This window comes from Podarcis vaucheri (genome assembly GCF_965113315.1).
Source record: "Podarcis vaucheri genome assembly, chromosome: 10".
Lineage (NCBI taxonomy): Eukaryota > Metazoa > Chordata > Lepidosauria > Squamata > Lacertidae > Podarcis > Podarcis vaucheri.
Window position 1 is genome coordinate 16861208 of NC_138748.1, and position 27108 is coordinate 16888315.

The window sequence follows — 27108 nt, forward strand, 5'->3', positions numbered from 1 at the left end:
GCAAAACCAAAAACCTATTAGTCTCAGATTTTGATATTGCCCCCCAATATCCCAGAGAGCAAAAAGTGTCATAATTACATAGGCCATTTTGTGGGGATGTTTGAGGAACTTGGTCTTTGCGAATTCCTATTCAAAATAATCAGATCTGTTCCTCTTGAACTAATATCTACCTGTCCACATTGTCTTGATGTTCTGAGGTGATTTTCGGCCATTTACGCATGCCAAAGCATCATTAAATACATATTTTGAGAGGAAGCACACATTTAAATGAGTATTTAAATATGTATTTTGAGAGGACCAACAAATAAATAAATCACGGATTGGCAGAGGTAGGTGTCTGTGTGTTGGGTGAATGTGTCTCCACCAACTAAGCCATTCTCCTGCAGGCCCCCATTAATGAATTGGGGCTTCAATCCGCAGGTGCAGAACTTCCTATTCCACCTATTAAATATGTGGTCAGGTGGAAGTGCTGCCAGAGCAGAAGACCATGTTTCATGGTGGGCATGGGCTGAGTCAACCCGGGATCCATTTCATCCATAACCAGTCCTACCGCAGCATCAAGGCCAATGCAGACCAAATTGCTGTGTCATCTCCATGTATAGCAGGGCAGCAAAAATTGGCAGTAGCACCACTGCTTTGTAAAGCCCTGCTGATTGGAAGCTGGGGTTTGGTTGCTCCCTAATGCAGAAATGGAACTGGACTGTGAATAGATGCATGTGAAAGTAAATAGATTTGCCATGTCGGCTAACCATTTTGCAACTTTCAGCTACTTTTGTGTTAGCAACTGTTAAGTATTGACACCATGTGCTATTATCAAAATAATTCAGTGTGTGTGTGTGTGTGTGTGTGTGTGTGTGTGTGAGTGAGAGAGAGAGAGAGTTGGTCCGGGGGGTGGGGGGTTACCATGTGGCGTGGTCTGAGTCCGGTCCTAGGTCGAGGGTATGGAGGCTGTCCGTCAAGGGCGAAGCAGGGTCCAAGGCAAGGAGCCAGGCGTGGTCAGGAACTCTGGAAGAGCAGGACAGGCTGTTGGCAGGAACAGGTTACCAACGATGTTGCTCCCGCAACCTGGGACTGGGTTGAATGGCCTTTATCTCCTCTGAGGCATAGGGCGGCTCCGGTCCACAGGTGACTCACCTCTCCTGGCCTGGAGGTGAGCACTCCTCCTGCGAAAACTTAGTTCCCTCCGCCTCTCTGCCCTGAGCCTCTGCAGCTCAGGAGAGGCTGGAGGGTTACCGGACCCAGAGGCAACCTCCCCTTCCCCTGACGGGGCTGAGAGTGGAGCACCTGCAGGCAATGGGTCCTCCATCACCTCAGGGGCCAGAGCAGATTCAGCTGGTGTCTGCTCCTGAGGATCCGGCACAGGTGAGGGCCTTTCAGGTTCAAGCCCCTGCCCCAGCTCAGCCGGCCCTGGAGGCGGGGACTCCTGTGCAGGCTGGGATTCCTCAGGTTCAGCCTCTGAATCAGATTCCCAGGCCATCACAGAGAGAGAGAGACCAACCAGAAGTTGCTGGACTACAGTTCCTATCAGTCCTGCCAGCAGGGGCTGCCGGGAGTTGAGATCCAACATCTGAAGACAACCATATTGGCTAAACCAAAGGTTTAGGAAATGACACTCATTGACACTATGTCTTTCACAGATGGCGTTTTTGAAATGGCAGGTTTTAGGCTGGAAAAGCTAGTTAGCGTGGATTCTCAATACAGTTCCTCAAGTAAAAACTTTCTCTTCGGTATGTTACCTGAGAAAAACTATGCCCTAGAAATCAAGAAAATTACTTTGTACGCACTATCTTTTCAAATGAATTCTGCTGAGCATCTCAAGAGGTACTACAATCCTAGAGGTGAGTTGCCAGGGTAGCACACTTATATTCTTAATATATTAAAATATATTGCATTCTGGCTTGAAGCTTCTGGATTGGGCAGACCCAATATAAACATAAGGAGTCACGGTCTGCCTCTGGATGCTGAAAGGAAGAAGAAGAAGAGTTTGGATTTGATACCCCGCTTTATCACTACCCTAAGGAGTCTCAAAGCGGCTAACATTCTCCTTTCCCTTCCTCCCCCACAACAAACACTTTGTGAGGTGAGTGGGGCTGAGAGACTTCAGAGAAGTGTGACTAGCCGAAGGTCACCCAGCAGCTGCATGTGGAGGAGCAGAGACACGAACCCGGTTCCCCAGATTACGAGGCTACATTGTGCATTTCCTTACCCCAGGAACTCTGTATAAGTCCCAGAACACAGCCCTAGCTTCGTGCAAACACAAAATACCACTCTTGTAGGTGGTATCTCACTTGCCATTTAATTTCACCGATTCTATCAATGCAGCAAGATAGATTTCTGGAGCAGCTGCTTGTGTTTTCCACCTTCAGAATGCCTGGATTTAGTTGATCAGAGCGCTACTGTCAAGGATTGGACTCCAGAGCATGAGAAAGAGGAGGAGGAGGAATAGTGAAGATCACCACCCCATCTCCTGACGCTGCAGGAGAAGAGGAACGCAGTGTTGATTTATAGCAGGGGTTTGAGGGAAGTCAAAGCTCATAGATAGGCGAACAGAGTTGAGAAGTGTTAGAGGGGAACTATGGTGGTCCAGCCAATTGATGCGTTGCCACTGGAGAGTCTTTCTGATCCCCCTTCTCCCAGAACTCGGCATTTGTTAAGAGTGCAGAAGCAACGGAATCAGACATTTGACCATGAATAGTCACCGTAAGGGCAGATGCTGCTGCTAGGAAGGAGGGAGCAGAAACCCAGTTTGGAGCAACGCCATGATTAGGGTAGACAGTGTTCTTTTGTCTCTCTCTCTGTTATGAATGAATAAACTCATTAAAAAGGACTTATCTTGTTTCTCTGCTTCTTACTGCCAACGGGAAGGAGTAGAATTCCTGAAGCTCCAACAGCTACACACCCTCGTCTGTGTTCTTTTCTTTTACCATTAAACTCAGACTCTGGACCCTAAGGAGTAAATAGGCTCTGGTTCTTATTCTCCGCGCCACCGTGGTCAGGGAACTGCAGATAATTCAACTCAGTCGGAAGCAGCCTCTGCAGCTGCTGATAAAGGATGCCAAGCGATGAGTACATTTCAAAAACTCTGCTCTCCGTTCACAACAGCCTAGCTTTCCAGTCAGAGGTGCAAAGGCATAACCTCCAAGTGTCCCGATTTTCCAAGGACGGTCCCAGAATTAAAAAGCCATCCCAGTATCTGATTTGATCTCGGAATGTCCCTATTTTCCCCACTTGTGCTGAGCTCAGGGTGGAGGATGAGTCGGTACTCATCCTGAGCAGAGGAAGCAGCAGTGAAGGCTACAAGGGAGCACCCTGTTGCCTCTCCATGGCCGCTGCTGCTGGCCTCTTCCCTTGGGCATCTCATAGCAGCTGCTGGAGAGTGGGTGAGGTGTCAGGGGTGCGTGCAGGAGCCAGGCCCTGTGACCAGTAGGGCTTCGCAGGACTGGGGCCTTCCTAAGTTTGTTCTGAAGAGGCAAGGCATGGCTGCACAGGTGAGGCCGTTTGGTAACTCACAGCACCTGGGGGCAAGAGCCGGGAAGGAATATAAGGTCAGCATTTCCCTTCGGCTCTTTGCCACAGCAACTTGTTTTCTGCCTTGCTGCATTTGGCTTCTTGCTTTCTGATCCTTGGACCTCGGCTTCTTGACTCCCTGCTTCCTGACCCTCGGACCCCTGGCTTCTGGACTCTCGTTCCTGCTCCCACCCCGCCACCTTGCCCCTGGTCCCAACGTCCTCAGCCGGGACTTCGATCGTCCGTAGACTGGACTGTGACAGGGGAAGAGACTGCTGCCACTAGGCCCAGCCCTGTGTAAATTGCCACGTCTGAGGGACAAGCAGAGGTCAGGGCTGCCCTAGGAGGGAAGGAAGGGGGAGCAGAGTGGAGCGCAAGGAGTCTTGATTTTTTTTTAAATTAAAAAAGCATGATTTGTGCGTCTCTGTCTAATTTTGCTCCTTTCTAAAATTCATCATGTGTTCTTTTTGTAAATCTACCAAGAAATAATATTAAATTAGGATTAAGGGATTTTTCTCAGGACGGTGGAGGGTGTCTGTGCTGTGTTTCATTGGTAGGGACACGGGTGGCGCTGTGGTCTAAACCACTGAGCCTCTTGGGCTTGCTGATCAGAAGGTCGGTGGTTCGAATCCTCACGACGGGGTGAGCTCCCGTTGTTCTGTCCCAGCTCCTGCCAACCTAGCAGTTCGAAAGCACGCCAGTGCAAGTAGACAGGTGGGGAGGTAAACAGGTGGGGAGGTAAAGGTGGGGAGGTAAACGGTGTTTCCGTGCGCTCTGGTTTTTGTCACAGTGTCCCGTTGCTCCAGAAGCAGTTTAGTCATGCTGGCCACATGACCCGGAAAGCTATCTGTGGATAAACACCAGCTCCCTCGGCCTGAAAGCAAGATGAGCGCCGCAACCCCATAGTCGCCTTCGACTGGACTTAACTGTCCTGTCTCATTGGTGAAGGGTAGTGACACTTGCACTTCTTCTGATAGAAAATGATCTGCGGAGGAGAGGGGCAAAAACGGGGAGGGTTCAGAAAGGTCAGTTATGGGGGACTGAGAAATGTCCCTATTTTCATCTGAGGAATGTTGGAAAGTATGCAAAGGGACACAGCTTTCTGCCTCTCCCAGCACACCTTGCTCATCCTTCATTTTTTCCTGCAACTCCCCAAAACCGAATCTCACACCCCACAAATCAGCTCCACTTCCCAGTGGGAAGGAGTTGCGGTGGACCGCGTGGCCACCCACTCCCCGTTGCCCGGGGGATCCCGGCCACGTCAGAGCCCAGCCAGCCAATCCGCTGGTGGGGGGGGGGCATGGCCGGGGCCGTTTAAACTGAAGAGCGAGCCAGAGGACTTACTTTTTGGCTCGCTTCCTCAATCACCCGCCCTACCTCCCTATTTTGCAGGTTAGGCAATGGCCTTGCTATGGACTTTGGTTGGTCGCCTTGGTTGTTTGAGGGGCCTGGTAGGAATTTTTCCACTTGGCAAATTGGCACTGGCCACTTGGTTTTCGCCTACCTCGTAGCAATCGTCACAACTTTGTTAGGGTTGCGGTTAGGCATTGTTTGACCTTGTGTGGGGGAGGGAGGTGTGGCCATCACCTGCCCCTCCATGCTTAAGGGTATTCCGTTAAAGGAATCTGGGGGTGTTGATCTAGTCCGAAGCCCAGCTGGGGGGCTAAGGCCTTGACACGACCCTGATGGGAACACCAGGGGGAGCTTGAGTTGGTTCGCATCAACAGGGCTCCCCCTACCGGTGGCTTACCCTTACTGGACTTCCTGCACAATGGACAGGAGTCAGATAAAGTCAGGTCGAATCAATGCCTAAGGCAATACCGCTCACATTCTGTAATTCAATAAAGTTGTGGCCAAAATTTGCCCAATAACATAAACCTAATATCTGTGTCCTTATGTGAGTTATTTTAAACAAGGGGGGGGCTGTGGGGTCTCGACACGCAATCCCTGAAGTCCTAACAGTTGTGTGCTGCCACCTGAGCCCCCAGATAAGCCACTGCAGTGACAAATAGTGCCATGGTGGAAGGTGTGAAAGGTTCCTTGTGCCTCTCACATTCAACTTGTGTCAGCTTGACTTGTGCAGCTACGTAAACACCTTGTGTGTTATCACACAGGTACTATGGCGATCCATTTTTGGGAAACGAAGCCTTCCTGCATGTATATCGTCGCTGCATGTAAATCTGTGTTACAAAGCTGTTTCTTTAATGGGGGGGGGGGAGGCTGAAAAGGGTGAGAGAGGTCGAGACTTTCAGACATCTAAGCATGGCTGACAGACAGACAGATTTGAAAACTGGGCATACTGTATTGTCCTTGAGAACGATGAGTCATCCCCTACATTTAACAGTGGTATCAGGGCAGCAACGCCAGGCAAAACACATTGCTGAAGGCATGTGAAGGAATAACTTTTCAGCTGAGTGTTTTTGCCAAATGGCCCTGTTGTTCAGGTTATCTGCCCTGATGGTATTGTAAACATGAAGTCAAGGGGGAAATCATGTTCTTTTTCATTCTATCAGTGAGTGATAGAGCAAGGCAGAAACTGTTTGACAGTGGAACAATCTCCCTCAATAGGTTGTGGGTTCTCCTTCCTTGGAGGTTTTCAAGGCAGAGATTGGATGGCCATCTGTCATGGATGCTATAGTTGAGATTCCTGAATTGTGGGGGGGGGGGTTGGCCTAGATGACCCTCCCAACTCTACAATTCTGTGATTCTACAGTAAGACATGAGCGAAATACTTCCCGTGCAGACTTGGCCTCTTCAAAGTGTCTAGCATGGGACACAAAGTTCAAGCTAGGGCAAGCCCACCATTTGACATGGGCTAATTCAAGCAGCAGATGGCAAAATACCATGACAGGGTAGCAAATTGGTTTATTCAATGTTATGCATACAGTGGTACCTCGGGTTAAGAACTTAATTAGTTCTGGAGATCCGTTCTTAACCTGAAACATCTTAACCTGAAGCACCACTTTAGCTAATGGGGCCTCCCGCTGCCGCCGCACCACCACCGCGTGATTTCTGTTCTCATCCCGAAGCAAAGTTCTTAACCCGAGGTACTATTTCTGGGTTAGCGGAATCTGTTACCTGAGGCGTCTGTAACCCAAGGTACCACTGTATTTTCATGTACCTTGGTACTCGAACGGCTTGGCTCCCAAACAAATCAGCTCCCGAATGCCGCAAACCCGGAAGTTGGTGTGCTGGGTTTTTCAGAAGCCGGACATGTGACGCAACTTCTGTGGCTGCAGGAAGCTTCTGCAGCCAATTGGAAGCTGTGCCTTGGTTTTTGAACAGTTTTGAACAATATTTCTCCCTAAACTCAGTTGGCTTTGCTCACTCACTTTTTATAGGGCATCTACATGACGTTGTTTTCAAACCATTGCCCTCCTTTATTTTTTGTTCCTGTCAACTGATCTTGGATTGCATAAAATACAACGTTTTGAAAATAACAGAACAATGGCAATTATCTCTACAGCTGTAGGTCACCTTAAAATACACTTTACTGTCTTCTTTTTTTAAAAAAAAGGTGTGGCTTTGTTGAGTGCAGTGATATTTTATGCCAGTGAACCTATCTTTAACAGCATAACTTTATTAATGCTTTTTTGGCCAGGCACTATTTTGTCACCATGCTTAATTTTTAATTCACCTTGTAAAGGTAAAGGGACCCCTGACCATTAGGTCCAGTTGTGTCCAACTCTGGGGTTGTGGCGCTCATCTTGCTTTATTGGCCAAGGGAGCCGGCATACAGCTTCTGGGTCATGCGGCCAGCATGGCTAAGCCACTTCTGGTGAACCAGAACAGCGCACGGAAACGCAGTTTACCTTCCCCCTGGAGCGGTACCTATTTATCTACTTGCATTTTGACGTGCTTTCAAACTGTTAGGTTGGCAGGAGCAGGGACTGAGCAACGGGAGCTCAACCCGTCGCGGGGATTCGAACCGCCGACCTTCTGATTGGCAAGTCCTAGGCTCTGTGATTTAACCCACAGTGCCACCTGCAACCCACCTTGTAATTAGAGCAAATTAAAATGCTAATTTTTAAAAGACAGTATTTAAATAGGCACACGATATAAAAACTTTATGCAAAGAAGTGTATAGTACAGTGGTGCCTCGCAAGACGAAATTAATCTGTTCCGCGAGTCTCTTCGTCTAGCGGTTTTTTCGTCTTGCGAAGCAACCCTATTAGCGGCTTAGCGGATTAGCGGCTAAAAGGCTATTAGCGGCTTAGAAAAAGGGGGGGGCGAAAAAAAATCGGAACACTCGCAAGACGTTTTCGTCTTGCAAAGCAAGCCCATAGGGAAAATCGTCTTGCGAAGCAGCTCAAAAACGGAAAACCCTTTCGTCTAGCGGGTTTTCCGTCTTGCGAGGCATTCGTCTTGCGGGGCACCACTGTACTATCTGCAGACTGATTTAACATTTTTAAACTATGGCCACTGAGATTTTATCCATCTATTTATTTTTGCCCTAGAACACTTTCTGATATTTTACATGGTTTTACGTATAATGCTCTAAAATGCACATGATGGGAGTAATCTATTAAAGCAGAGATGGGTCTTATGTTGTTGAATTCCCATACCCATCAGCCTCAACTAGCGTGGCCAATGGACAGCAGTGATTGGGGCAGGAGTCAAACAATATCTGGTGGGCTACATCCTCCATCTCTGTACCATGACTCTGTTACTGTGAAATCACAATTCATTTTAAAGGCTCTTGCCTGATAATACACAGCAGAAGAAACCTAGTGGGTGGTACCCTGTATTATTGCTGAATACTTCTGCGTGCTACCAAAATTCCCACCCTAGGTACATGCTAGGGTGTTATTTAAAGAAGAAATACCCAAATAATTCTCACTTGAGCTGAATGTGTATTGTTCACATTCACACAGCCCCCTTCCACTGACCTATTTTCCTGACAAACACTAATTACTCGTTTCTATAATGTAACTTTTGGGTGTGGAAGTAGGATGCTGTAATTATATGACTTTTCATGCCAAGGCACTTAGTGGTGCAATCTTTCGCTCACAACCCCAGAAACACAGTTGTGCACTAAGAGAGGCTGATCCTGCGGGGACTCCCTTCCTATGCAATTTTGGCAACTGAAGGAGATGGCCAAAAGCAGCATGGCAGATCCTTAGATAGAAAGGAGGCTTTGCATAAAGCAAAAACAATCAGACCTTTTAAGTGTCCCTATAAAGCAAGATGAGCACCGCAACCCCAGAGTCAGCCACGACTGGACCTTTACCTTTACCTTACTTTCCAGGGACAGTCCCGGATTTACAGAAGCTGCCCCGGTTTCTGATTTGATCCTGGAATGTCCCTGTTTTCCTTAAAAGTAAAGGTACCCCTGATCATTAGGTCCAGTCGCGGATGACTCGGGGGTTGCAGCGCTCATCTCGCTTTATTGGCCAAGGGAGCCGGTGTACAGCTTTCAGGTCATGTGGCCAGCATGACTAAGCCACTTCTGGCGAACCAGAGCAGTGCATGGAAACGCTGTTTACCTTCCCTCCAGAGCGGTACCTATTCATCTACTTGCACTTTAATGTGCTTTCGAACTGCTTGTTTGGCAAGACCTGGGACAGAACAACGGGAGCTCACCCCGTTGCGGGGATTCGAACCGCCAACCTTCTGATCAGCAATCCCTAGGCGCTGTGGTTTAGACCACAGTGCCACCCACCCCTGTTTTCCTGAGGACGTCCTTATTTTCATTGGAGAAATGTTGGGAGGGTATGGAGTTATGCAACTGAGCCAAGGATATAAGTAACTATACAACCTTTAGAAAACATCTGTATAACTTTATGATGTTTTTACGTATGTTGAAGCCACCCAGAGTGGCTGGGACAATCCAGTCAGATGCACAGTGCAGAAATAATAAAATTATCATCATCATTATTATTGAATAGGATGTCCCTATTTTCATTGGAGAAATGTTGGAGGGTATGCTTTCACTTATTCAAGCAAGGGATCTATGTGGTATTGTATGCCTGTCCTTCATCTCTTCTGACTTCTCATTTGACACTCTCAGTTTCCCTTAAGTTTACCCCCACCCCGCAACACACAAATAATTCAGTGTTTGCCTCCAACAACCTTGGGGCCTAGTACTTTGGTCTTGTACCATAGCCATACCGTGTCTCTCTTCCTCCAAAATAGGCACAAGTCAGCAAGAGATTATGACCACATGCCTCATAGGCGTATCATTCAGCTAGGTTGCTACTGGTGCTGTCAACAGGGATAATTTAAGCACATACAAATTGGAGGGGACTAAAATAAAACACATCAGGCATGCTTTGTATGCCCCAACACGGATACTCCAGATATATCCAACATCTAGATTGAAATGGGCTGCTTTATTAATTCCCAGTTGTTGGTTTTTGTACCAGGGCCAGTTCTGTCAATTTTTATGGGGTGATCAGCTTTCGTATTATATGGATAACTTGCTGTTTGTCTTGCATCGTATCCTGCATTTTGTATACCCTTTTTTCTTATAAGCTGCCTTGGATCTTTGTCGATAAAGGACTCAAGTGACATTTAACAGCAAATTATTTGCATCTCGCCTGTCAATAGCGAATCATTGTGCATTCGCATAAAAATAGTGAACTGTTATTAGTCAAATAGCTGGATCGCTAGTTTTCTACATTAAATGCCGTGTTGCTCCCTTTTTCCTTTGAATGCTGTAATTGCCTTGTTTAAGAATTGAACATTTTATAGTGAGGTGTTCACAGGCAGATGAAGAAGTGGCAAAGCTAGGTCCAAAGGGATTCCACGTGAAGATCGTAAGAAGGGAGACTTCCAGTATCCTCCTAGACCCAAGAATCATGGGTACAGATCATGCCTGAATATTGGTGTTTTCTTTTGGTTTGGGTACCAAGTGTTAGATGTATTAATGCTTAGAGCTGGAGTGGAGTCCAAAGATCAGGTTCAATTTTTATTCTTATTTTTTAAAAAGGAAAGAAAAAATAACTGCGTTGTAGGATGGATATGTGAAAATATACAGAATTTAATTGCAATATGTATTGAGAGAGGCAGTTATTTGTATCACAGGAAGAGCACAAATTTATATGGCTTTGTAGAAATACGGGGGGGGGGGGAGAGAGAGAGAGAGAGAGAGAAGGAATGTTCATGCCAAGGAACCACGAGTGAAACTAAGTTTGTGGAGTTTGTGCAAGAGTTCACACAGTGCTATAAGGAGTTAACACGTGACAGCAGCTCTCATGTTTTTGAAGAACGTATCTGAATTTAGTTTCACTTGCCTCACACAACATGCAAGAAAGCTTCTGGATCCAAAGCCATAGTTCACCGTTCTGGCATCCTTATGGTTACTCCAAATTTAACTTCCAAGTAAATGTGTTAATGCCTGGATTCTGCAAATCACGGCAAATGTAGGTCCCTTCCATAAAGATCATACTCTTTGTAGAGGATATAGGCTTTAAGAACTGGCGGAACGGGAAGCCTGTTCATGGACCGCAGCTTCTGTGTCCCCTCCAATCCCATACATTTACGTATTTTCAGGCGGCACAAATGCTTTAGCGGGCGAGGATTCTCTGGAAGATGAAAATGAAACAAAAGAGGGAAATGCAATGGAAAATATGTCCCATAAACTTAGTGACTATCTAAGAGGCATGGGGAGGGGAATCAGTTCACTACAACCAACTAGCATAGCACATAGCAAATACGATGCCAGCACAACCTAAAAAATATGTCTATTTAACAATATGTACAGTGTAATTTTCCTCTGCCCTCCCTGTCCCTTTCCTCTTGTGTGTTGTTTTTCTTTAAGACGATGAGCAATGCAGGCAGGGACTGTCTTGTTTTAACTGATTGAAATGTAAGCCACTATGGGAGCCCTTTTTTGGCTGAAGAGTGGGGTGCAAATTCTCTAAATAAATAAAATTAATAAATACTGCTGTTTTTGCCACTAATACCCATTTCTTATGTGCTGCTATGACATAATGGCTTATGGCATACGGCTTAGCGACTCTGCTTAATACCTTGCCCATTCATGCATGATGCTATAAAAACTAATGATTATGCAGGTCAGGTGAAGCATAGAGCTGGAAAGGGGGGTTTCTCACCTAGTTTAACCCTCTGCAATGCAGGTATTTATCAACACGGCAGTCTCCCATCCAAGCTGAAACCATATCAGACCCTGCTTAGCTTTGCAAACATGCCAGCACTTTTATTGCTGGACCACTAGGAAGAAAGCAAGCTTTTTTTGTGGCTCACTGCCCTTACCAATAGAGTTTCTAAAGGGCAATATTCAAATTAAACCGCATTCACATATGGATTACCACTAGTGCACTGGGATTCCTACCCCACTCATCCCCCTCATGTGTCCTGTGTTGTCCCAAATCTGCTCAAGGTTTTAGGGAAATTGCAGGTGGAGAACATTCTGTTGCGGAAGGAGAAACCCCTGCACTGATGGACTGCGTACCTTAGCACTATGCTGAATGCAACCCATAATATTTCTTTTATTTTCCACATCAGGGGTTACAAAGCAAGCTCTCTCCCTTGCTACATCCACTCTGACAATCCCACACATCCCAAGACTCATCTCTCCATCTGAGTTCTTATCTTTTTTTGCTGGGCAGAGTATTACTAGACTTCCCTCCGCTATTCTCCTGATTCTTAACACATTTATATGGAAGTAAATCCTCTTTATTCTAAGTAAAAATGCTTAAAATCAGGGGATATATAATCCCTCGGAAATAAATGGGGCTACTGAGAGAACATATTCATGTGACCTAAAATACACACTTTTGGATCTACGAAAAATGTGGTCCAGCTATTATTTACAGAATTCAACAACATGCATATTTCCAAGCCAGGACTGCACATTTACCTAATATCTGCTGGATCTCTGCCCATTCTTTCTGGGTCTCCAGGACAAACTTAAGTTTTGTGCAAAGGGGAACATAATCCATGTAATCTATCAAAATACGAACGATGGGTCCTACTAAATGTTTCATCCAAGGAACGGTGATAAAGTCACAGAACTGAAACGAAATATATCCAGTGTTATTTTTTAAATCTCCCAAGGTATATGTCCTTGCAATAAAACTGTGCAGAATTCACAAATATATCATGATAAAATACAATGCAATAATCCAAGAACTATGGCACTTTGCTTTAAGAGACTGAAGAGAATTCTAGATTCAGGTAGGTAGCCGTGTTGGTCTGAAGCAGTCAAAATAAATAAATAAATAAATAAAAATCCAGTAGCACCTTAGATACCAACTTAGTTTGTTCTGGGTATGAGCTTCCGTGTGCATGCACACTTCTTCAGATACACAGAGAATTCTTAAAAGAAAAAATGCCATCTTTAACTTCTACTATTCTGCGTGTCTTTGAGAGATATTGGGATGTTACATTCTGAAATGAAAACAGATACATTATTTGACATCTGTTTGTGTTTGCCCTGTGAGCAACCCAATTAACAAAGCTGTTAAACTAGTATTGCCTTTCATACTGATTAACAAGATTAACAAGATTAACAAGATTTTCTTGCACTGTTGTAGTAATGCTGATTTCTTATGACAGGAAAGATGGCAGAGGTAAACAAATCTATCACTTGTTCATACATCTTTCCCTGAATCTAGGAAATAATATAAGGTCAGCCAAACACAGGACAGACCTCTTTGCCCCTAGCACCCAAGAGGCAACTAGGATACCAAGTACTGGAACTACTAGTGGTCTCTTCCGGCTTCCACTGGTACCACCTTAATATTATTTTACATTTGAGCTATTTTGTGCCTGGGATAGCTTTGTTGCCCACATAGCATTGCACATAATATTGGTGATGTTCCAGCAAAAGTTCTTCCTAGCACCATGCGCCAATTGAATGTATATCATTTGTTCATGGAGTATTCCTTTTACCAATGGGTGATAAGATCAGGTTCCTATGCAGTCAGTGGCACTAAATCAGCTGGCTTGAATTTACGTACTCTGGCCTAAGTGATTTTAGAAAGCTAGACCAATGGGCCCGTGTTATGTACGCATCCCTAAGCATCCTTATCAGCTGAGGAAAGAACACAAAACACGTGCCAACATTTTCTTCTTACAATAGCCCTTAGCTAGCAGCATCAGCCTCACTCTATACTTGGACTTTGTTATCATGGCTAAAAATAGAGGAAGGGGTGATTATTCATAAAAATCTATCCCCTTTGCTCCATTTTTCGTTGGAAGCAGGCACTAGTAATAGAGAAATGCTTACAATCTTAACTATAACAGTAGACAATATAAAACCCTAGATTTAAAATGTTAATTAAGAATAAGGTAAAGGGACCCCTGACCATTAGGTCCAGTCGTGACTGACTCTGGGGTTGCAGCGCTCATCTCACTTTAATGGCCAAGGGAGCCGGCGTACAGCTTCCGGGTCATGTGGCCAGCATGACTAAGCCGCATCTGGCAAACCAGAGCAGCGCACGAAAATGCCGTTTACCTTCCTGCCAGAGCGTTACCTATTTATCTACTTGCACTTTGATGTGCTTTCGAACTGCTAAGTTGGCAGGAGCAGGGACCGAGCAATGGGAGCTCACCCCGTCGCGGGGATTTGAACCGCCGACCTTCTGATCGGCAACTGATCGGCAAGTCCTAGGCTCTGTGGTTTAACCCACAGCACCACCCGCGTCCCTTCAATTAAGAGTAGTACAGAGCAGAATGGAAAATCCTGGAATGTGCTTACTGGATTATCTTTAATGACACAAGATGTCCATCCTGGTAACACCTCTTCCTCCGGAGTTGACCATACGAAAGAATTTCCAAAGATGTCCCCATGCATGCAGTCAAAACACAGATCCACAAGGTATCCGTGATTCAGCAGCAGCCTTAGCATCACCTCGTCATTCAAGGCGTACTGAATAGCGCTGGGGAAATGGGTGTCATTCACAAGGTTAAAGTAGCAGTTGACGTTTGCTCCGTAAGAAAGAAGCAACCTGACGATTTCGTGGTTGCCAGCTCTCACGGCCACGAGGAGGCAGTTGAGAGGGTCTTTATTTGGGTCTGCGCCAGCTTGCAGTAATACTTCGGTGGACAGAATGTCGTTGTTGGAAACGGCAAAGTAAAGCGCCGTTTTCCTTTCGTCGTCATAACTTTTAGAAATGTGCTCTGCCAGGGTGGCGTTGACATCGAAACCATTTTCAAGGAGGAGTTCCAGGCACTGTGGATTTTGGCCATCTGCCGCCGAGTGCATGGGACTCTGCCCGCTTTTCCGGATTGCAGTTTGGGATGTCACGGGAATTAGGAATTTCAGGGTCCTAAGGGCAGAAAATGAATTTAACGGGGAATCTGAAAAACACAACAGGCTGCCACACTTTTTCTGCCATCAGAAAAGCAACTCTTGTTTCAGTGCTGGAAGGAGGTGTTGTGTACACTATTATTTTGCTACTTTTTCAGTTGTGGGCTTTATAATATGTTCTGATAAGTAAAGTCCGCTATCTGTGTTAAAGGTAGAATTATACGTACAGCTTAACACTTGATTCTTTATGAGAGGACCTGTAACTCACTGAGGTCGTAAAGTTCAGTTCTGCTTGAAAAGGTCTCAAGCTGCATTTCCAGGAGCAGGGACTGAGCACCCCGCTGCGGGGATTCGAACTGCTGACCTTCTGATCAGCAAGTCCTAGGCAATGTGGTTTAACCCACAGCACCACCCACGTCCCTTTATGTAGAATAGTTTTCTTAGAATAGAAGCCCCCTGTTCACTGGGGCTTATTTCCCAGGTAAATGTGCAGAGGGATGCAGCCACAGACTTTAAGCTCATTTGGGCAGGACCCTGGCACCTTCTTTGGCTTTTATTATATCGCTATGGTGTCACATACATTGGTAGTGGCACATATGTACCAAAGTACTGTACAACTAAAATCCAAAACGAAAACATTTCTATTCTTTTTGACACAAATATATGTGAGCCAGGAGAGCGAAAGGAAGAATACTCACAAATAATGCCCCTCGTACGCTGCTCTGTGTATAGGGAGCTGCCCTGCCTTATTAGGCAAATTACTGTCTCCCCCATATTCCAACAGCAAAGTTATGCAGTCTGGATTGCCACCTCCAGCTGCTTCAAACAATATCGATGAGCCATCATCAGCTGTAGCATAAACATCGCCACCTAGCGGAGGAAGACAAACCAACCATTTAATTCAAAACAATATTAAGTAAATACTTGCATTAAAAAGGGCAGCAATTTCTTCTCCTTTTATTATTTACTGAATTCCAAAACGGCCTCAGAGTAGAACAGAACATTTGAAGAGATTAAAGAGATATGTTCTTCTTTAAGTGACAATCACTTGCGTTTTAAGGGTGAGCACATTTTTTTTGCAGGATTTGACCACCACTTCTATTTTGACCCATACATCTCAGAGACTGATTTATTTGCAATTGTTATCGGTATACTTGGAATGGAATGACTGCAACTCTTCCAATTTTATATAAGCTAAAAACTTAAATGCCTTTGTGGTGTGCCAGGGAGATAAAAATATTGCTGTGATTCTCTGTTGCAGGCACAGAAATCAACCACAAACAAAAATTAATGTTCGTTATCAAGGTGCTCTGTGATAGAATTGTCACATCAACTTGGCAATTGCTCATTTGTGTCTTCTAGTTTACTATTTCACTACATGTGTCTAGATGATTTACAATTACAGCAATTATTAGGGCTGAAATTGAATTTAAACTCAACAACACTGGGAGTCAAAAAGGAAAAACATGTAAGCCAGCCCAGGTTAAAACCAAACAGTTGCAAAAAGAATAGTATGCAGTATTTAATTAAGGGAGAAATGGTTCATCGACGATGTTTGGGTTATATTTTCATTTTGGCCTAAGAGCTGCATTAAAATTACATTTTTAAATTACATTTTTATTTACATACCACCTTTCCTACGGAGAGTTCATAGTGGCATGCAAGGTTCTCACCCTCCCTATTTTATCCTTACAACAATGCTGAGAAGGAAGTAAGTTGAGACAGTCACATGGGTCAAGGTCACCCAGTGAGCTCCACAGCTCAGAAAAGATTTGAATCCTAGTCTCCCAGGTCCTAGTCCATCATTCTAACCACTACAGCATACTGGTTCATGACAGGCATGATGAGTTTTTTATAGGCTTGAGGGTTGGTGGGACCAGTCCTAAAACTTTACCAGGAGCAATGTAATCAGCTTTAATTTGAGGTGTACTTTAGGGGCTAAGCTAAAGGTTGAGAGCAGAGGAGGACGATATATATTTTATATCTTGCTTGCTTTTAAAATACCCCAAGGAGCCTTTTCAGATGAGAAAGGCTACAAATCGAAATTAATTGAGGAACAGTTGGTTGGGGACAGTTCTTCAATACCGAATACTTGAAAGAGTCCACTGCTCCTGAGTATAATGAGGATTCAGGAATAGAGAGCAAAACCAAAGAAATGAGGTTTTGTGCCTATGTGACCTTGTACTGCCTTATATAGCGCAATATTTAAATACCCGTGCAATGCCACATCTTAATCTCAGTGTCACAAATTGTCAAAGCACTATTACTTTTCTCTCTCCTCGACATTTTATGAACAGTTAACGAGGTACAAAGAGGAGATTTCTACGGTTGGGTTTTTCCAATTCTTTTTGTATACTGCTCTTACTTGAAGAAAGTCAATGCATTATAGGTAGATACCATTATAAACTCAGACACAACCCTGTGAGGGAAATTCAGTGACATGCCCAAAGACAAAGATGTTCAAGGCTGAGCCAATAACTGAACCAAGGTCTTCCCAGTCTGTCCAACACTCTATCTCATTACACCAAACTAGTTTTTTCCTGGCTAAATAGAATGACAGAGCGCGGGTGGTGCTGTGGGTTAAACCAGAGAGCCTAGGACTTGCCAAACAGAAGGTCGGCAGTTCGAATCCCCGCGACAGGGTGAGCTCCTGCCAACCTAGCAGTTCAAAAGCACGTCAAAGTGCAAGTAGATAAATAGGCACCGATCTGGCGGGAAGGTAAACGGCCTTTCCGTGCGCTGCTCTGGTTCACCAGAAGCGGCTTAGTCATGCTGGCCACATGACCCGGAAGCTGTACGCCGGCTGCCTCCGCCAATAAAGCGAGATGAGCGCCGCAACCCCAGAGTCAGTCACGACTGGACCTAATGGTCAGGGTTCCCTTTACCTTTACTTAGAATGACTGTTTGACTCATCTAAGGCAGCTACCTACGGTATGTTCCTAAATGGAGTTTAGGATGGGTAAGCACAGAAGTGGACTTGAATAGATTCGGGCTATGCCCTCAGAGATCCTGGATAGGTTCTGCTTGTGGACTTCCCATGGGCATGTGGTTGGCCACTGTGAGAACAAGGTGATGAACTAGATGGACTGCTGGCCTGATCCAGCAGGAATCTTCTTCTATTAGGGTTCATTTGATATGGTATAGTGATACTAGGGGCAGCCCAAGTCAGACCCATTGAAATCAATGAATGCAAGTTAATCATGACATAGATATACCACCCTAGATTTCTGTTCCCTGGACAGATGTGGCCTGAAAGGAGCCCCTAAAGGCCTTGAAGGAGATGATGATGATGATAACAATAGTACCCCACCCATTTGACTTGGTTGCCCCAGCCATTCTCGGTAGCTTCCAACATATATAAACATAATAAAAACATACTAAAACATCACACATTAAAAGGCTTTCCTATAAAGGGCTGCCTTCAGATGTCTTCTAAAGGTTATAAAGTTACTAATCTCCTTGACATCTGATGGGCGGGCATTCCACAGGGCAGGAGCCACTGCCAAGAAGGCCCTCTGCCTGGTTCCCTGTAGCTTCAATTCTCACAGTGAGGGAACCGCCAGAAGGCCCTTGGCACTGGATCTGTGTCTGGGCTGAACAATGAGGGTGGAGACACTCTTTCAGGTATACAGGGCCAAGGCCATTTAGGGTTTTAAAGGTCAGCACCTACACTTTGAGTTGTGCTCAGAAACAAAGAGCCTTGCTGCAGCGTAAACTGCTACCTGTTGAAGTACAAACCCACCTTTATGAATGAGATGCTCCAGCACATCACAGTGGCCGTATTCAGCAGCTACACCTAAAGGAGTTACTCCAAATCCATCTCTTAGGTGCACGTTGCCACCATTCTTCAGCAGCAGAGCAATGATGTCATTGCGACCCTGTTTCGCCGCTTCGTGCATTGCCGACCAACGTTTTACACATGGCTGATTGACGGTACAATTGAATTCAATCAGAACGGAAGCCATTTCATACGAGCCCTGTTTTGTTGCTTACAGATTGAAACAGACAAAAAGAAGAGATGAAACATTTTCGATATTGTCCTTATTCTGCACTCCTCGCAACCCCACTAAGTTCAATGAGACTTATTCTAACGTAGGTGAGTATAGCAGAGGCAGGAAATCACTTTTGGTCAGAGGGCAAAATCTGATCCCAACCAACCTGTTGAGAGCAGTATTCCAATGGTGGCTGCAGCAGAGCAACAAAAAATAAATAAACTTTATGGCCAATGATACATATGCACATGCAATAGTTCCAAAAAAGCATGCACACCATTCATCCATATTTGCAAAAGTTCCCTCGTGATCCTCTAACCCTTCCCCCAAACCCTTTATAAAATATATTCAAAATTAATATTGGCAGAGTAGGGCTTCCTCTTTCTTTCTGTACCACTTCTGAGACAGGATATGGGATACGGGGCAGGAATGCACATCCTTAGAAACAGCAGCTTTCTGCTGCTTCTTACCTGGGCTTTTTGATGTTAATTTGAAGGGTTTAAAGTACTTGTGGCCTCTTTCAGAGGGGCAAGACCTGTCTTTTTTTCTGTATAGATGGTTTGTTTGTTTTTTAGGTTTTTATTGGTCGTGTTTATTGTAATTGGTTTTAGTGTTCATATTGTGTGGCATAAAATGTGTTCATTAAGCTGGGAGGGGGGGAGGGCATTCTTCAGCTGCCTGTCCAGTTTCCAGGGTGATCAGCCTTGGATTCTACATGAACTAGCAGCAAGCCCAAACACTGCAAGCCATTAATGAAGCAATTACCAATCAGAAGAGGAGTCTCTCCTTTCCGGTTAGTGGTATTGGGCCAGACCCCCTTTTCCAACAGCGTCCTGACATTTCCTGCATGGCGAGATTTGGCTGCCAACGTCAACGGTGTCTCTCCATCGCATGTTTTATATTCCCACATTGCTTTATAAGACGCTAGATTTATTATTTTTTTAAAAAACAAGCAAACACCTGTATCAATGCCACATTTGTAAAAATGCACATATATTTTTAAAATTAAACAATACAGTGGTACCTCGGGGTTAAGTACTTAATTCGTTCCGGAGGTCCGTTCTTAACCTGAAGCTGTTCTTAACCTGAAGCACCACTTTAGCTAATGGGGCCTCCCGCTGCCGCCGCGCGATTTCTGTTCTCATCCTGAGGTAAAGTTCTTAACGTGAGGTACTATTTCTGGGTTAGCGGAGTCTGTAACCTGAAGCGTCTGTAACCCGAGGTACCACTGTAGCGTGCTTATTAATTTGTGTCTTATGAGAACATGTATGTATTTGATTCATGCTTTCATCTTAACCCAAGCAGGCTCCTCTGTACAACTTCTGGATGAGATCTTGCCTGAGTAGCAGAATGCTGCATGAAGGAAAGGGTGCTAGAGAGTATAAATCCAGAACTGAGAATAAATACGCATTGGCTATCAATGGCTGCTAATCATGATGACTATATATGCTGACTCTAGAATTAAAGGCCACATTCTTCCAAATGCCAGTTGCTGGGGAAAAACATGGGGAGACAGCTTTTGCTCTCACATCCTGCTTGTGAGCGTCCCATAGGCAACTTTGCGAAACAGAGTAATAGAAAATTTGATTTGACTTATTTCTATGCTGCTTTTCATTCAAATGAATCCCAAAGTGGCTTACAAGCAATAACAACAACATGATAGAACATAATAGAACATAATAAATACAGTATCTACCTGTGTTCTCCCTGATGCTTCATGGAATAATGCATGAACCAGACCTTTGAATTTAGTAAGGAAAGCATCTTAAACTAATTTAAAAGTGTGTGGTCTGTTCATTGCTAGAGGCATAGAAAGAGGAGGCAAACATTTTAAGGCAGACGAAATAGGATATGCAAAAGGGTTTAACAACTTACATTCCACACTATGCTGCTGTTTAACTCTTGGAGCGTTTTAAACCCTGCTGGGAGCTCTCTCCCACTGGAGAGTGTGCAAAACTCCATGTTTTGAATCTAGGCACACAGTCAATTCTTTTTGTTAATTACACACACACCTATTTCACCTCCACAACAATATTTTCCATCTCTGCTAACCTGTGCCAACTTACCATCCAAGATTACTTCAAGTATCTGCTGAATTGGCTGAGCAGCAGCTTCATGTAAAGGAAACCAACCTCTCTCATCAGCCTCATCCAAAGCATATTTGTATTTCACATAGTCTTGAAGCTCAGATGCTCGACCTCAAAAGAAAAATAATAATCCAGTGTGAAATAAACCCAAAGGCTAACTCCATGAAGAGCAACGGTCATCTTTCAAAGCCAGAACATCTTTAAGCTAAGTAATTTGGTCAGGGTTAATTGGCAAAAAGGGAAGCGGGTGGCGCTGTGGGTAAAACCTCAGTGCCTAGGACTTGCCGATCGTATGGTCGGCGGTTCGAATCCCCACGGCGGGGTGAGCTCCCGTCTTTCGGTCTCAGCTCCTGCCCACCTAGCAGTTCGAAAGCACCCCTAAGTGCAAATAGTGGGAAGGTAAACGGCGTTTCCGTGTGCTGCGCTGGTGCTGGCTCGCCAGAGCAGCTTCGTCACGCTGGCCACATGACCCGGAAGTGTCTCCGGACAGCGCTGGCCCCCGGCCTCTTAAGTGAGATGGGTGCACAACCCTAGAGTCGGACACGACTGGCCTGTATGGGCAGGGGTACCTTTACCTTTACCTAATTGGCAAAAAAATACAGTGATGCTGTTTTGGGGGTAGAAGTCTACAGCCCCACTCAGCATATCCTATTTTGTCTGCCTGTTAAGTTGTGGGTGAACATATCAGACGACACAGCAATTCTTCAAACAGCTCTTGTTTATTCACAGGCCAGAACAGAACTGAACTGAAGGGTTCAGCCAGCCTGCTTTTATAGAACTCCACTACAACGCAACTGTAACCACTTTCTGTAACTATCCAATAACTGAACGTCACTTTCAATCCCTTATTTGCATATGTGGACCTGAGTGAAAACTATCTACAGTATCCCCCTGCTGGTCCAGGGTGAGAACTTCAGTACATAACAGTGCCCAAATGCAATGTAGCTTTACCACATATATATATAACCATTGAAGGTGCTCCCTCCCGTTAGACTACTAAGTTCTGAGTCTACAATTACCCAACTGCACCACCATTCACAACAATAACTGATGGTAATACAACCAACTTAACAGTGATGTCGTTTAGTACTTGTACCTTCTCTTATAGCAGCTACAAGCTTTCTGTTTTGATCGCTGACTGGTAGAAACCTAGTGGGGGGGAAATGATAGGAGAGACATAAGAGATAAGAGAGAAATAATATCTCAAGCTTTGGGAGTCTTTGCTGCTATCTAATTGCATATATCTGCTACTTCCCCAGACTAAATCATTGTACCAGTGGTTCTGGTTAGAGGTACATCTATGTTGAGCAACACAAAAGGACAGAAGCATGCAAAGGAGTTGCTAATTTCTCAGCACTTGGGCTCAACATGTTTCCTAGTCCTCCCATATGTCCCACTGCAATCCCAAAGACCAACCAAAGGTGTCATCTTAATGCCATCTATGAGCAATGGATTGCAGGCATTCTCAGAGCCTATTTCAAAAGTGTTATAAGACCTGCCAGATGTGGTTGGTTTTAGCGAGGGTTGGACCAAATAAGGATTGCCTTTGTAAGAACTGACTGAATGCTAGCACTCTTCAATAGACTGCATATTCTTTTAGGTTTATTAGTATCCATGTTGTCAGGGCCTCAGGAACAGAGGCACAGGGGAGAGAGGAGATGGAGAGCGAAGGGGAAGAATCTGAGGGCAGCGTAGGGGGGTATAGCAGTGACCCGAGAGATTCCATGAGTTTCTCCAGCGAATCAGAAGATTCCCAGAAGGAGGTGCCGATGGTCAGGGCAAGGGGGGCCAGTGGGGACTCCCAAAGCAGCAGCTGGAGATCAGGACCAGCTTCCCCACCACAGCATAGTGGGGGGGAAGGGTCTCAGGTGTCAGGGGCAGCATCTCCTCCGGCAGGGAGAGAAGATGAGTCGGAACTGACCACGCCTCTGTCGGAGAGTGGGGGAACGGAGGGGAGGTCAGGTCCAGCTACCCTCCCCGAAGGGGGAAGCAGTGACAGGAGCAGTGTAACGGTCAGGAGGAAGGTTGCCGGCTGGGCGCGTGCGCCAAGTTCAAATGTACAGGCGCGCGGGACAGCAGAAAACCCGGATGGGGAACCTAAAGCCCGCCGGAGGCAGGGGGAAGACTCAGGGGACTCAGCGTCAGACGAGTCTAGAAGGGGCGAGACTCCAGCTGACAGGAGGACCCAGAGGCGCAAAGAGCAAAGGAAGAGGTGGAGCAAGGCTAGAGTCTTAAACTGGTGTATGGGGGGAGGAGACTCAGACGGAGCTTCAGCGGTCTAGAGTTTCAGACGTAGAGCTGCACGCTGCTGATGTGAAAGACGAACTGAACTTCAATAAAGACTCTTGTATATAACAACGAAGTGGCGTTGGTCCTTTGTGAGCTGGGACCTAGGGCAGCTCTGACACATGTCAAACCATTGAAAACAGGCCATAAATTTAAATTATAAACAACTCCATAGGTTCCTACAGCTTACTCTTCCAGAGTAACTAGAGATTGTACCCAACAGTCAGAGCCTCTAACCAATTAGGAGAGATATGGGGGTGAAATATTGACATTCAGCACCAGACATTCAGACCTGGGCTGAAAGATTGCTGACATACCTTGCTTCATGATCAGGGAAAGAAGTTTGCTGGCTCCTTGCACTTTCAAGGGACTCCTGGATGCTAAACTGAACAGCATAGCCAGTGAGATGATCTTCATCAGTGCCCTCATTTCCTTCCATCTTCTTGGCATGGGTTTATGAGCTGTTCTCACGCCACAAAAATAAACGAGAGGTCATATCTTGCATGACTTGTGCTGAAAAGCACTCCAATTGTTTAAGTACAGTGGGGTTAATGGTTAAGCAGAGGTATATCAGAAAATATAGTGTCATAACTCTAGACAGTAGTAGGGGGAAAAACAAAGTTAAAGAATGACTAGTCTTAGGCTTCACTTTCCACTCATCACTAGAATGTACCTCCACATTTAACTAACACTCATATGGCCACCCAAATGAATGATTTTATGCAACCAAACTGGTCAACTTTGGCTCTCTAGCAAGACACAAAGCTTCCCTGTTCAGCATTTATGTTCAAGATTTGCACAAAATATGAACTGATAATTTTCTCGGTTCTTTATTCTAAAGTGATTACGTATGTGAGATTCTAAGCTAGCTCTTCTAACTCCATATGTGGAAAAACATCACAATTTATTGTAAAAGGACTTGATGTCTTTCTTATTGGTGGCTGTTTGCTAGGTGGTGCCCCAAACTAGAAAACTGCTAATAACTTGACACTTTTGGCTACAAAAAGCTAGCACGACAGATGTAAGCACAGAATAGACACACAGACTGATGATTTTGCTGAAATCTTGTATTGCTTTATTCAATATATAAAAGAGAGAGAAAACAATTGAGAGATCCTCCCTGCACCCACAGGCAATTATAGAATGACCTGTTAAAATAAGCAATGAGAAAAGAGATCACATTCAAAAATCCCATGAATTAGACACATTAGGTTAAGCTCACCTGCGACATTCAAGGAAACACAGCAGGGTGGCAGACGGTGTTATGTTAATGTTATATTCAATTTTATCTTTTTGGTGATATACTGGTAAAATGATCTGAATTGGTATCATAATGGATTGTGTTAACAGTTCATAAATTAATGCATATTTTTAAAGTTCTGCCTTCTAAGAAATTAATAAAGTTCCAGTGGCATAGCACTGGCAGTTTCCTTTGGAAGGAAGTCAATGGAAGCTTATTGGTGCTTTGTAACGTGTGCATTTATTTACAAATATACAGGTTGAAAGCACAGCTGAAACATTCCAACAGACAGACAAAGCTCACTGATTACACACCAGATCTTCAGGGAGACAGCCAGCACCCTAAGATGCTTGCAGAGCCCAGACTCTGCCTTGTGTCTCCTTCCCTGTCACACTCAAAATGTGTATTTTTCCATACACAGATATGAATTTTCATACAGAGAATGGGGGAAGGAGAATATTCAGATGAATCATCTCTTCTGACCATCCCCTAGCTTCTTTGGCTCCCACTGAATCACGTCACCAGAATATAATTGGCTATCAACACTATGTCATGTCCATATTTTTATTTATTTATTTGAAGTATTTATATATTGCTTTCCATCAGAAAGTTTGCAAAGCAGTTTACAAAGTGGTACAAAGTGCCTTAAGGGCAACCCACACCCATAGCCCTATTCACAGAAAACTGATAGAAAACCTGCTGTTTTGTTTCAAGCTTTTTAAATAAAGAAACAAGCAGCATAATTCTCTTGTGCATTCTCAAGTTATGATTCAGCTAAAAGCTAAGCACTTCAAAGTCAGTAGTTTTTAAGATATTTAAATATTTTTGTTCTCCAAGAGTAGTGTTTTTCCATAATGATTTTTGATGCTCACAAACATCCCTAGCAACCATAATTTTATTAATATTAAGCATACTGGACAGGTGTTTAATATTATGTGGATAAAAACTGTAAATTGGAGTTGATTAACACATAAACAAGTGCCATTAGCTTTCCTCCCAAAAACTGAAGAAAAGGACAATAAGCATGCAGGCTCGGATTATTCAAAGCAAGATAATTAATCGCAATCTATATTTGGATTTATTCCTAGTTTTAAGATACCACTATAAGGTTAATTGACAATCTATAGACAAAGGGAGCTTCTCACCTTTTCAAAATCTTGCCATTGTTTCATTGGGCCCTGAATTTCAAGCATGCAAGTATAGGCCTTGCAAATGGCTAGGTCATGTGGCATTTCTAAAATTAAGTACACAGTTGGTAGTTAAATTAAGATCTGACCTTATCCAGCTGAAACACAGGCGGTCTCCAGCCTGCAGGAAAGTATGACACATGATAGCTCCAAAAGCTCATCAAAAGTAATCCGAGGGCTGACTGGTATAATAAGATTATCTGCAACCTGATTGGCTCAGCCAGACCACTTTAAGAAAACAAATGAGCTGTCATCTTACATTAGCATTGTAATTCCAATGAAACTGATCATTAACATTCCCATTAAGTGTAGTCAAGGATCGCACCTAGATATCAGATTCTAAAAGCACTGCTATGGACAGGGCTCCAGTGAATTTGAGAGAACTGAACTATGATAGCCTCAACCATGAGCTGGTATACTTTTGATCTGAAAGCATCTTAGCATATGCCTATGAGGCATACAGAAAATGCATCAATTCTACTGGCAGCACTGATTGGCAAGATGCCCAAACGAAGCTCACCAGTTCATAATGGTGACAGCTACTGTTATCTGTTTATTTCATTTCCCCTCTCAGCATCTGTTCGTTACTAGAAGTACTGCTTCCATTCTGAACAGGAAGGCAGTTTCTAAGCTAGCTTGACTTTCGGCCAAAAACATGGGTCAAGGTGATGTTGATTCTGGTAAGTTAGGGAGTGACATTTAATAGAACGTGATGCATCATGCTTCAAAATTAAAGGCCAATGAAGTTTAAACGATAGCTCAGTGCTTCTTTACAGTTGTTGACAGATCTTTTCTGTGCACCTGAATCTAAATTTCCTTTGGCCTCTATGCATGTTTCCTGTGATATTATAGCTATTCATATTGCTTCCTCCCCTTCTAATTAGTGGGATTTTCAAAATGCGGGAGGGCTATACTGTTTTCAGTACAGTAGACCCTCGGGTTACATACGCTTCAGGTTACATACGCTTCAGGTTACAGACTCCACTAACCCAGAAATAGTACCTCGGGTTAAGAACTTTGCTTCAGGATGAGAACAGAAATCGTGCTCCGGCAGTGCGGTGGCAGCAGGAGACCCCATTAGCTAAAGTGATGGTTCAGATTAAGAACGGACCTCCGGAATGAATTAAGTACTTAACCCGAGGTACCACTGTACTCTCAAGTAACGTAAACTTTGGGTTGTGAAAGCGGCAAACCTGGAAGTATTTTTCTGAGTTTTGCCACTCGTCTATGCGCAGAAGCGCTCTGCCGCATGCACAGAAGCACTCTAATGTGCTGCACATGTGTGCAAAAGCCGCGCCTCTGGATACAGATTTTGTGGGGTGCCCCCTGGAATGAATTAAATTTGTATCCAGGGGATGCACTGTAATGCCAAATATGCTGGCAAGCACATTGTGCGGCAATGCAAATACAATCCACTAACTGCTAGGCTAGGGATGTGGGTGGTGCTGTGGTCTAAACCATGGAGCCTTGGACTTGCCGATCGGAAGGTCGGCAGTTCAAATCCCTGCGAAGGGGTGAGCTCCCGTTGCTCGGTCCCAGCTCCTGCCAACCTGGCAGTTCGAAAGCATGTCAAAGTGCAAGTAGATGAATA

At 44.6% G+C, this 27108-nt stretch overlaps 1 protein-coding gene and 1 long non-coding RNA gene across 4 annotated transcripts in view; both read right to left on the reverse strand.

The window, feature by feature from the left end:
* Positions 1–2282: 2282 nt before the first annotated feature.
* Positions 2283–27108, reverse strand: part of LOC309541781 — a 575734-nt gene continuing 550908 nt past the window's right edge. The window contains exon 3 of the long non-coding RNA XR_014223926.1: positions 2283–3505. This is a non-coding gene — a long non-coding RNA (uncharacterized lncRNA). The remainder of the gene's footprint in view (positions 3506–27108) is intronic.
* ASB15 (ankyrin repeat and SOCS box containing 15) lies at positions 10405–25701 on the reverse strand. Of its 3 annotated transcripts, none has more exons than XM_082239705.1 (10): positions 25607–25701; positions 23408–23551; positions 21901–21953; positions 20784–20915; positions 19483–19641; positions 18468–18713; positions 15424–15595; positions 14174–14744; positions 12332–12485; positions 10405–11033 (listed from the first exon to the last, which is right to left on the reverse strand). In XM_082239705.1, the coding sequence occupies exons 2-10, from the start codon at positions 23527–23529 to the stop codon at positions 10861–10863; spliced, it is 1782 nt and encodes a 593-aa protein (XP_082095831.1). In that variant the 5' UTR covers positions 23530–23551; positions 25607–25701; the 3' UTR covers positions 10405–10860. The 3 variants fall into 3 exon arrangements, with proteins under 3 accessions (XP_082095831.1, XP_082095830.1, XP_082095832.1); XM_082239704.1 differs by having other exon boundaries at positions 25476–25616; XM_082239706.1 differs by lacking the exon at positions 12332–12485 and having other exon boundaries at positions 10875–11033; positions 25476–25616.

Bases quoted from the DNA above. Each gene is read 5' to 3' on its own strand.
- ASB15 (XM_082239705.1), bottom strand. From the start codon at position 23,529: ATGGAAGGAAATGAGGGCACTGATGAAGATCATCTCACTGGCTATGCT. The intron at 21,954-23,407 runs GTATGTCAGCAA...CCCCCCCACTAG, and splicing joins TTCCCTGATCATGAAGCAAG to GTTTCTACCAGTCAGCGATC. The intron at 19,642-20,783 runs GTAAGTTGGCAC...TAATAAATCTAG, and splicing joins ACTTGAAGTAATCTTGGATG to CGTCTTATAAAGCAATGTGG.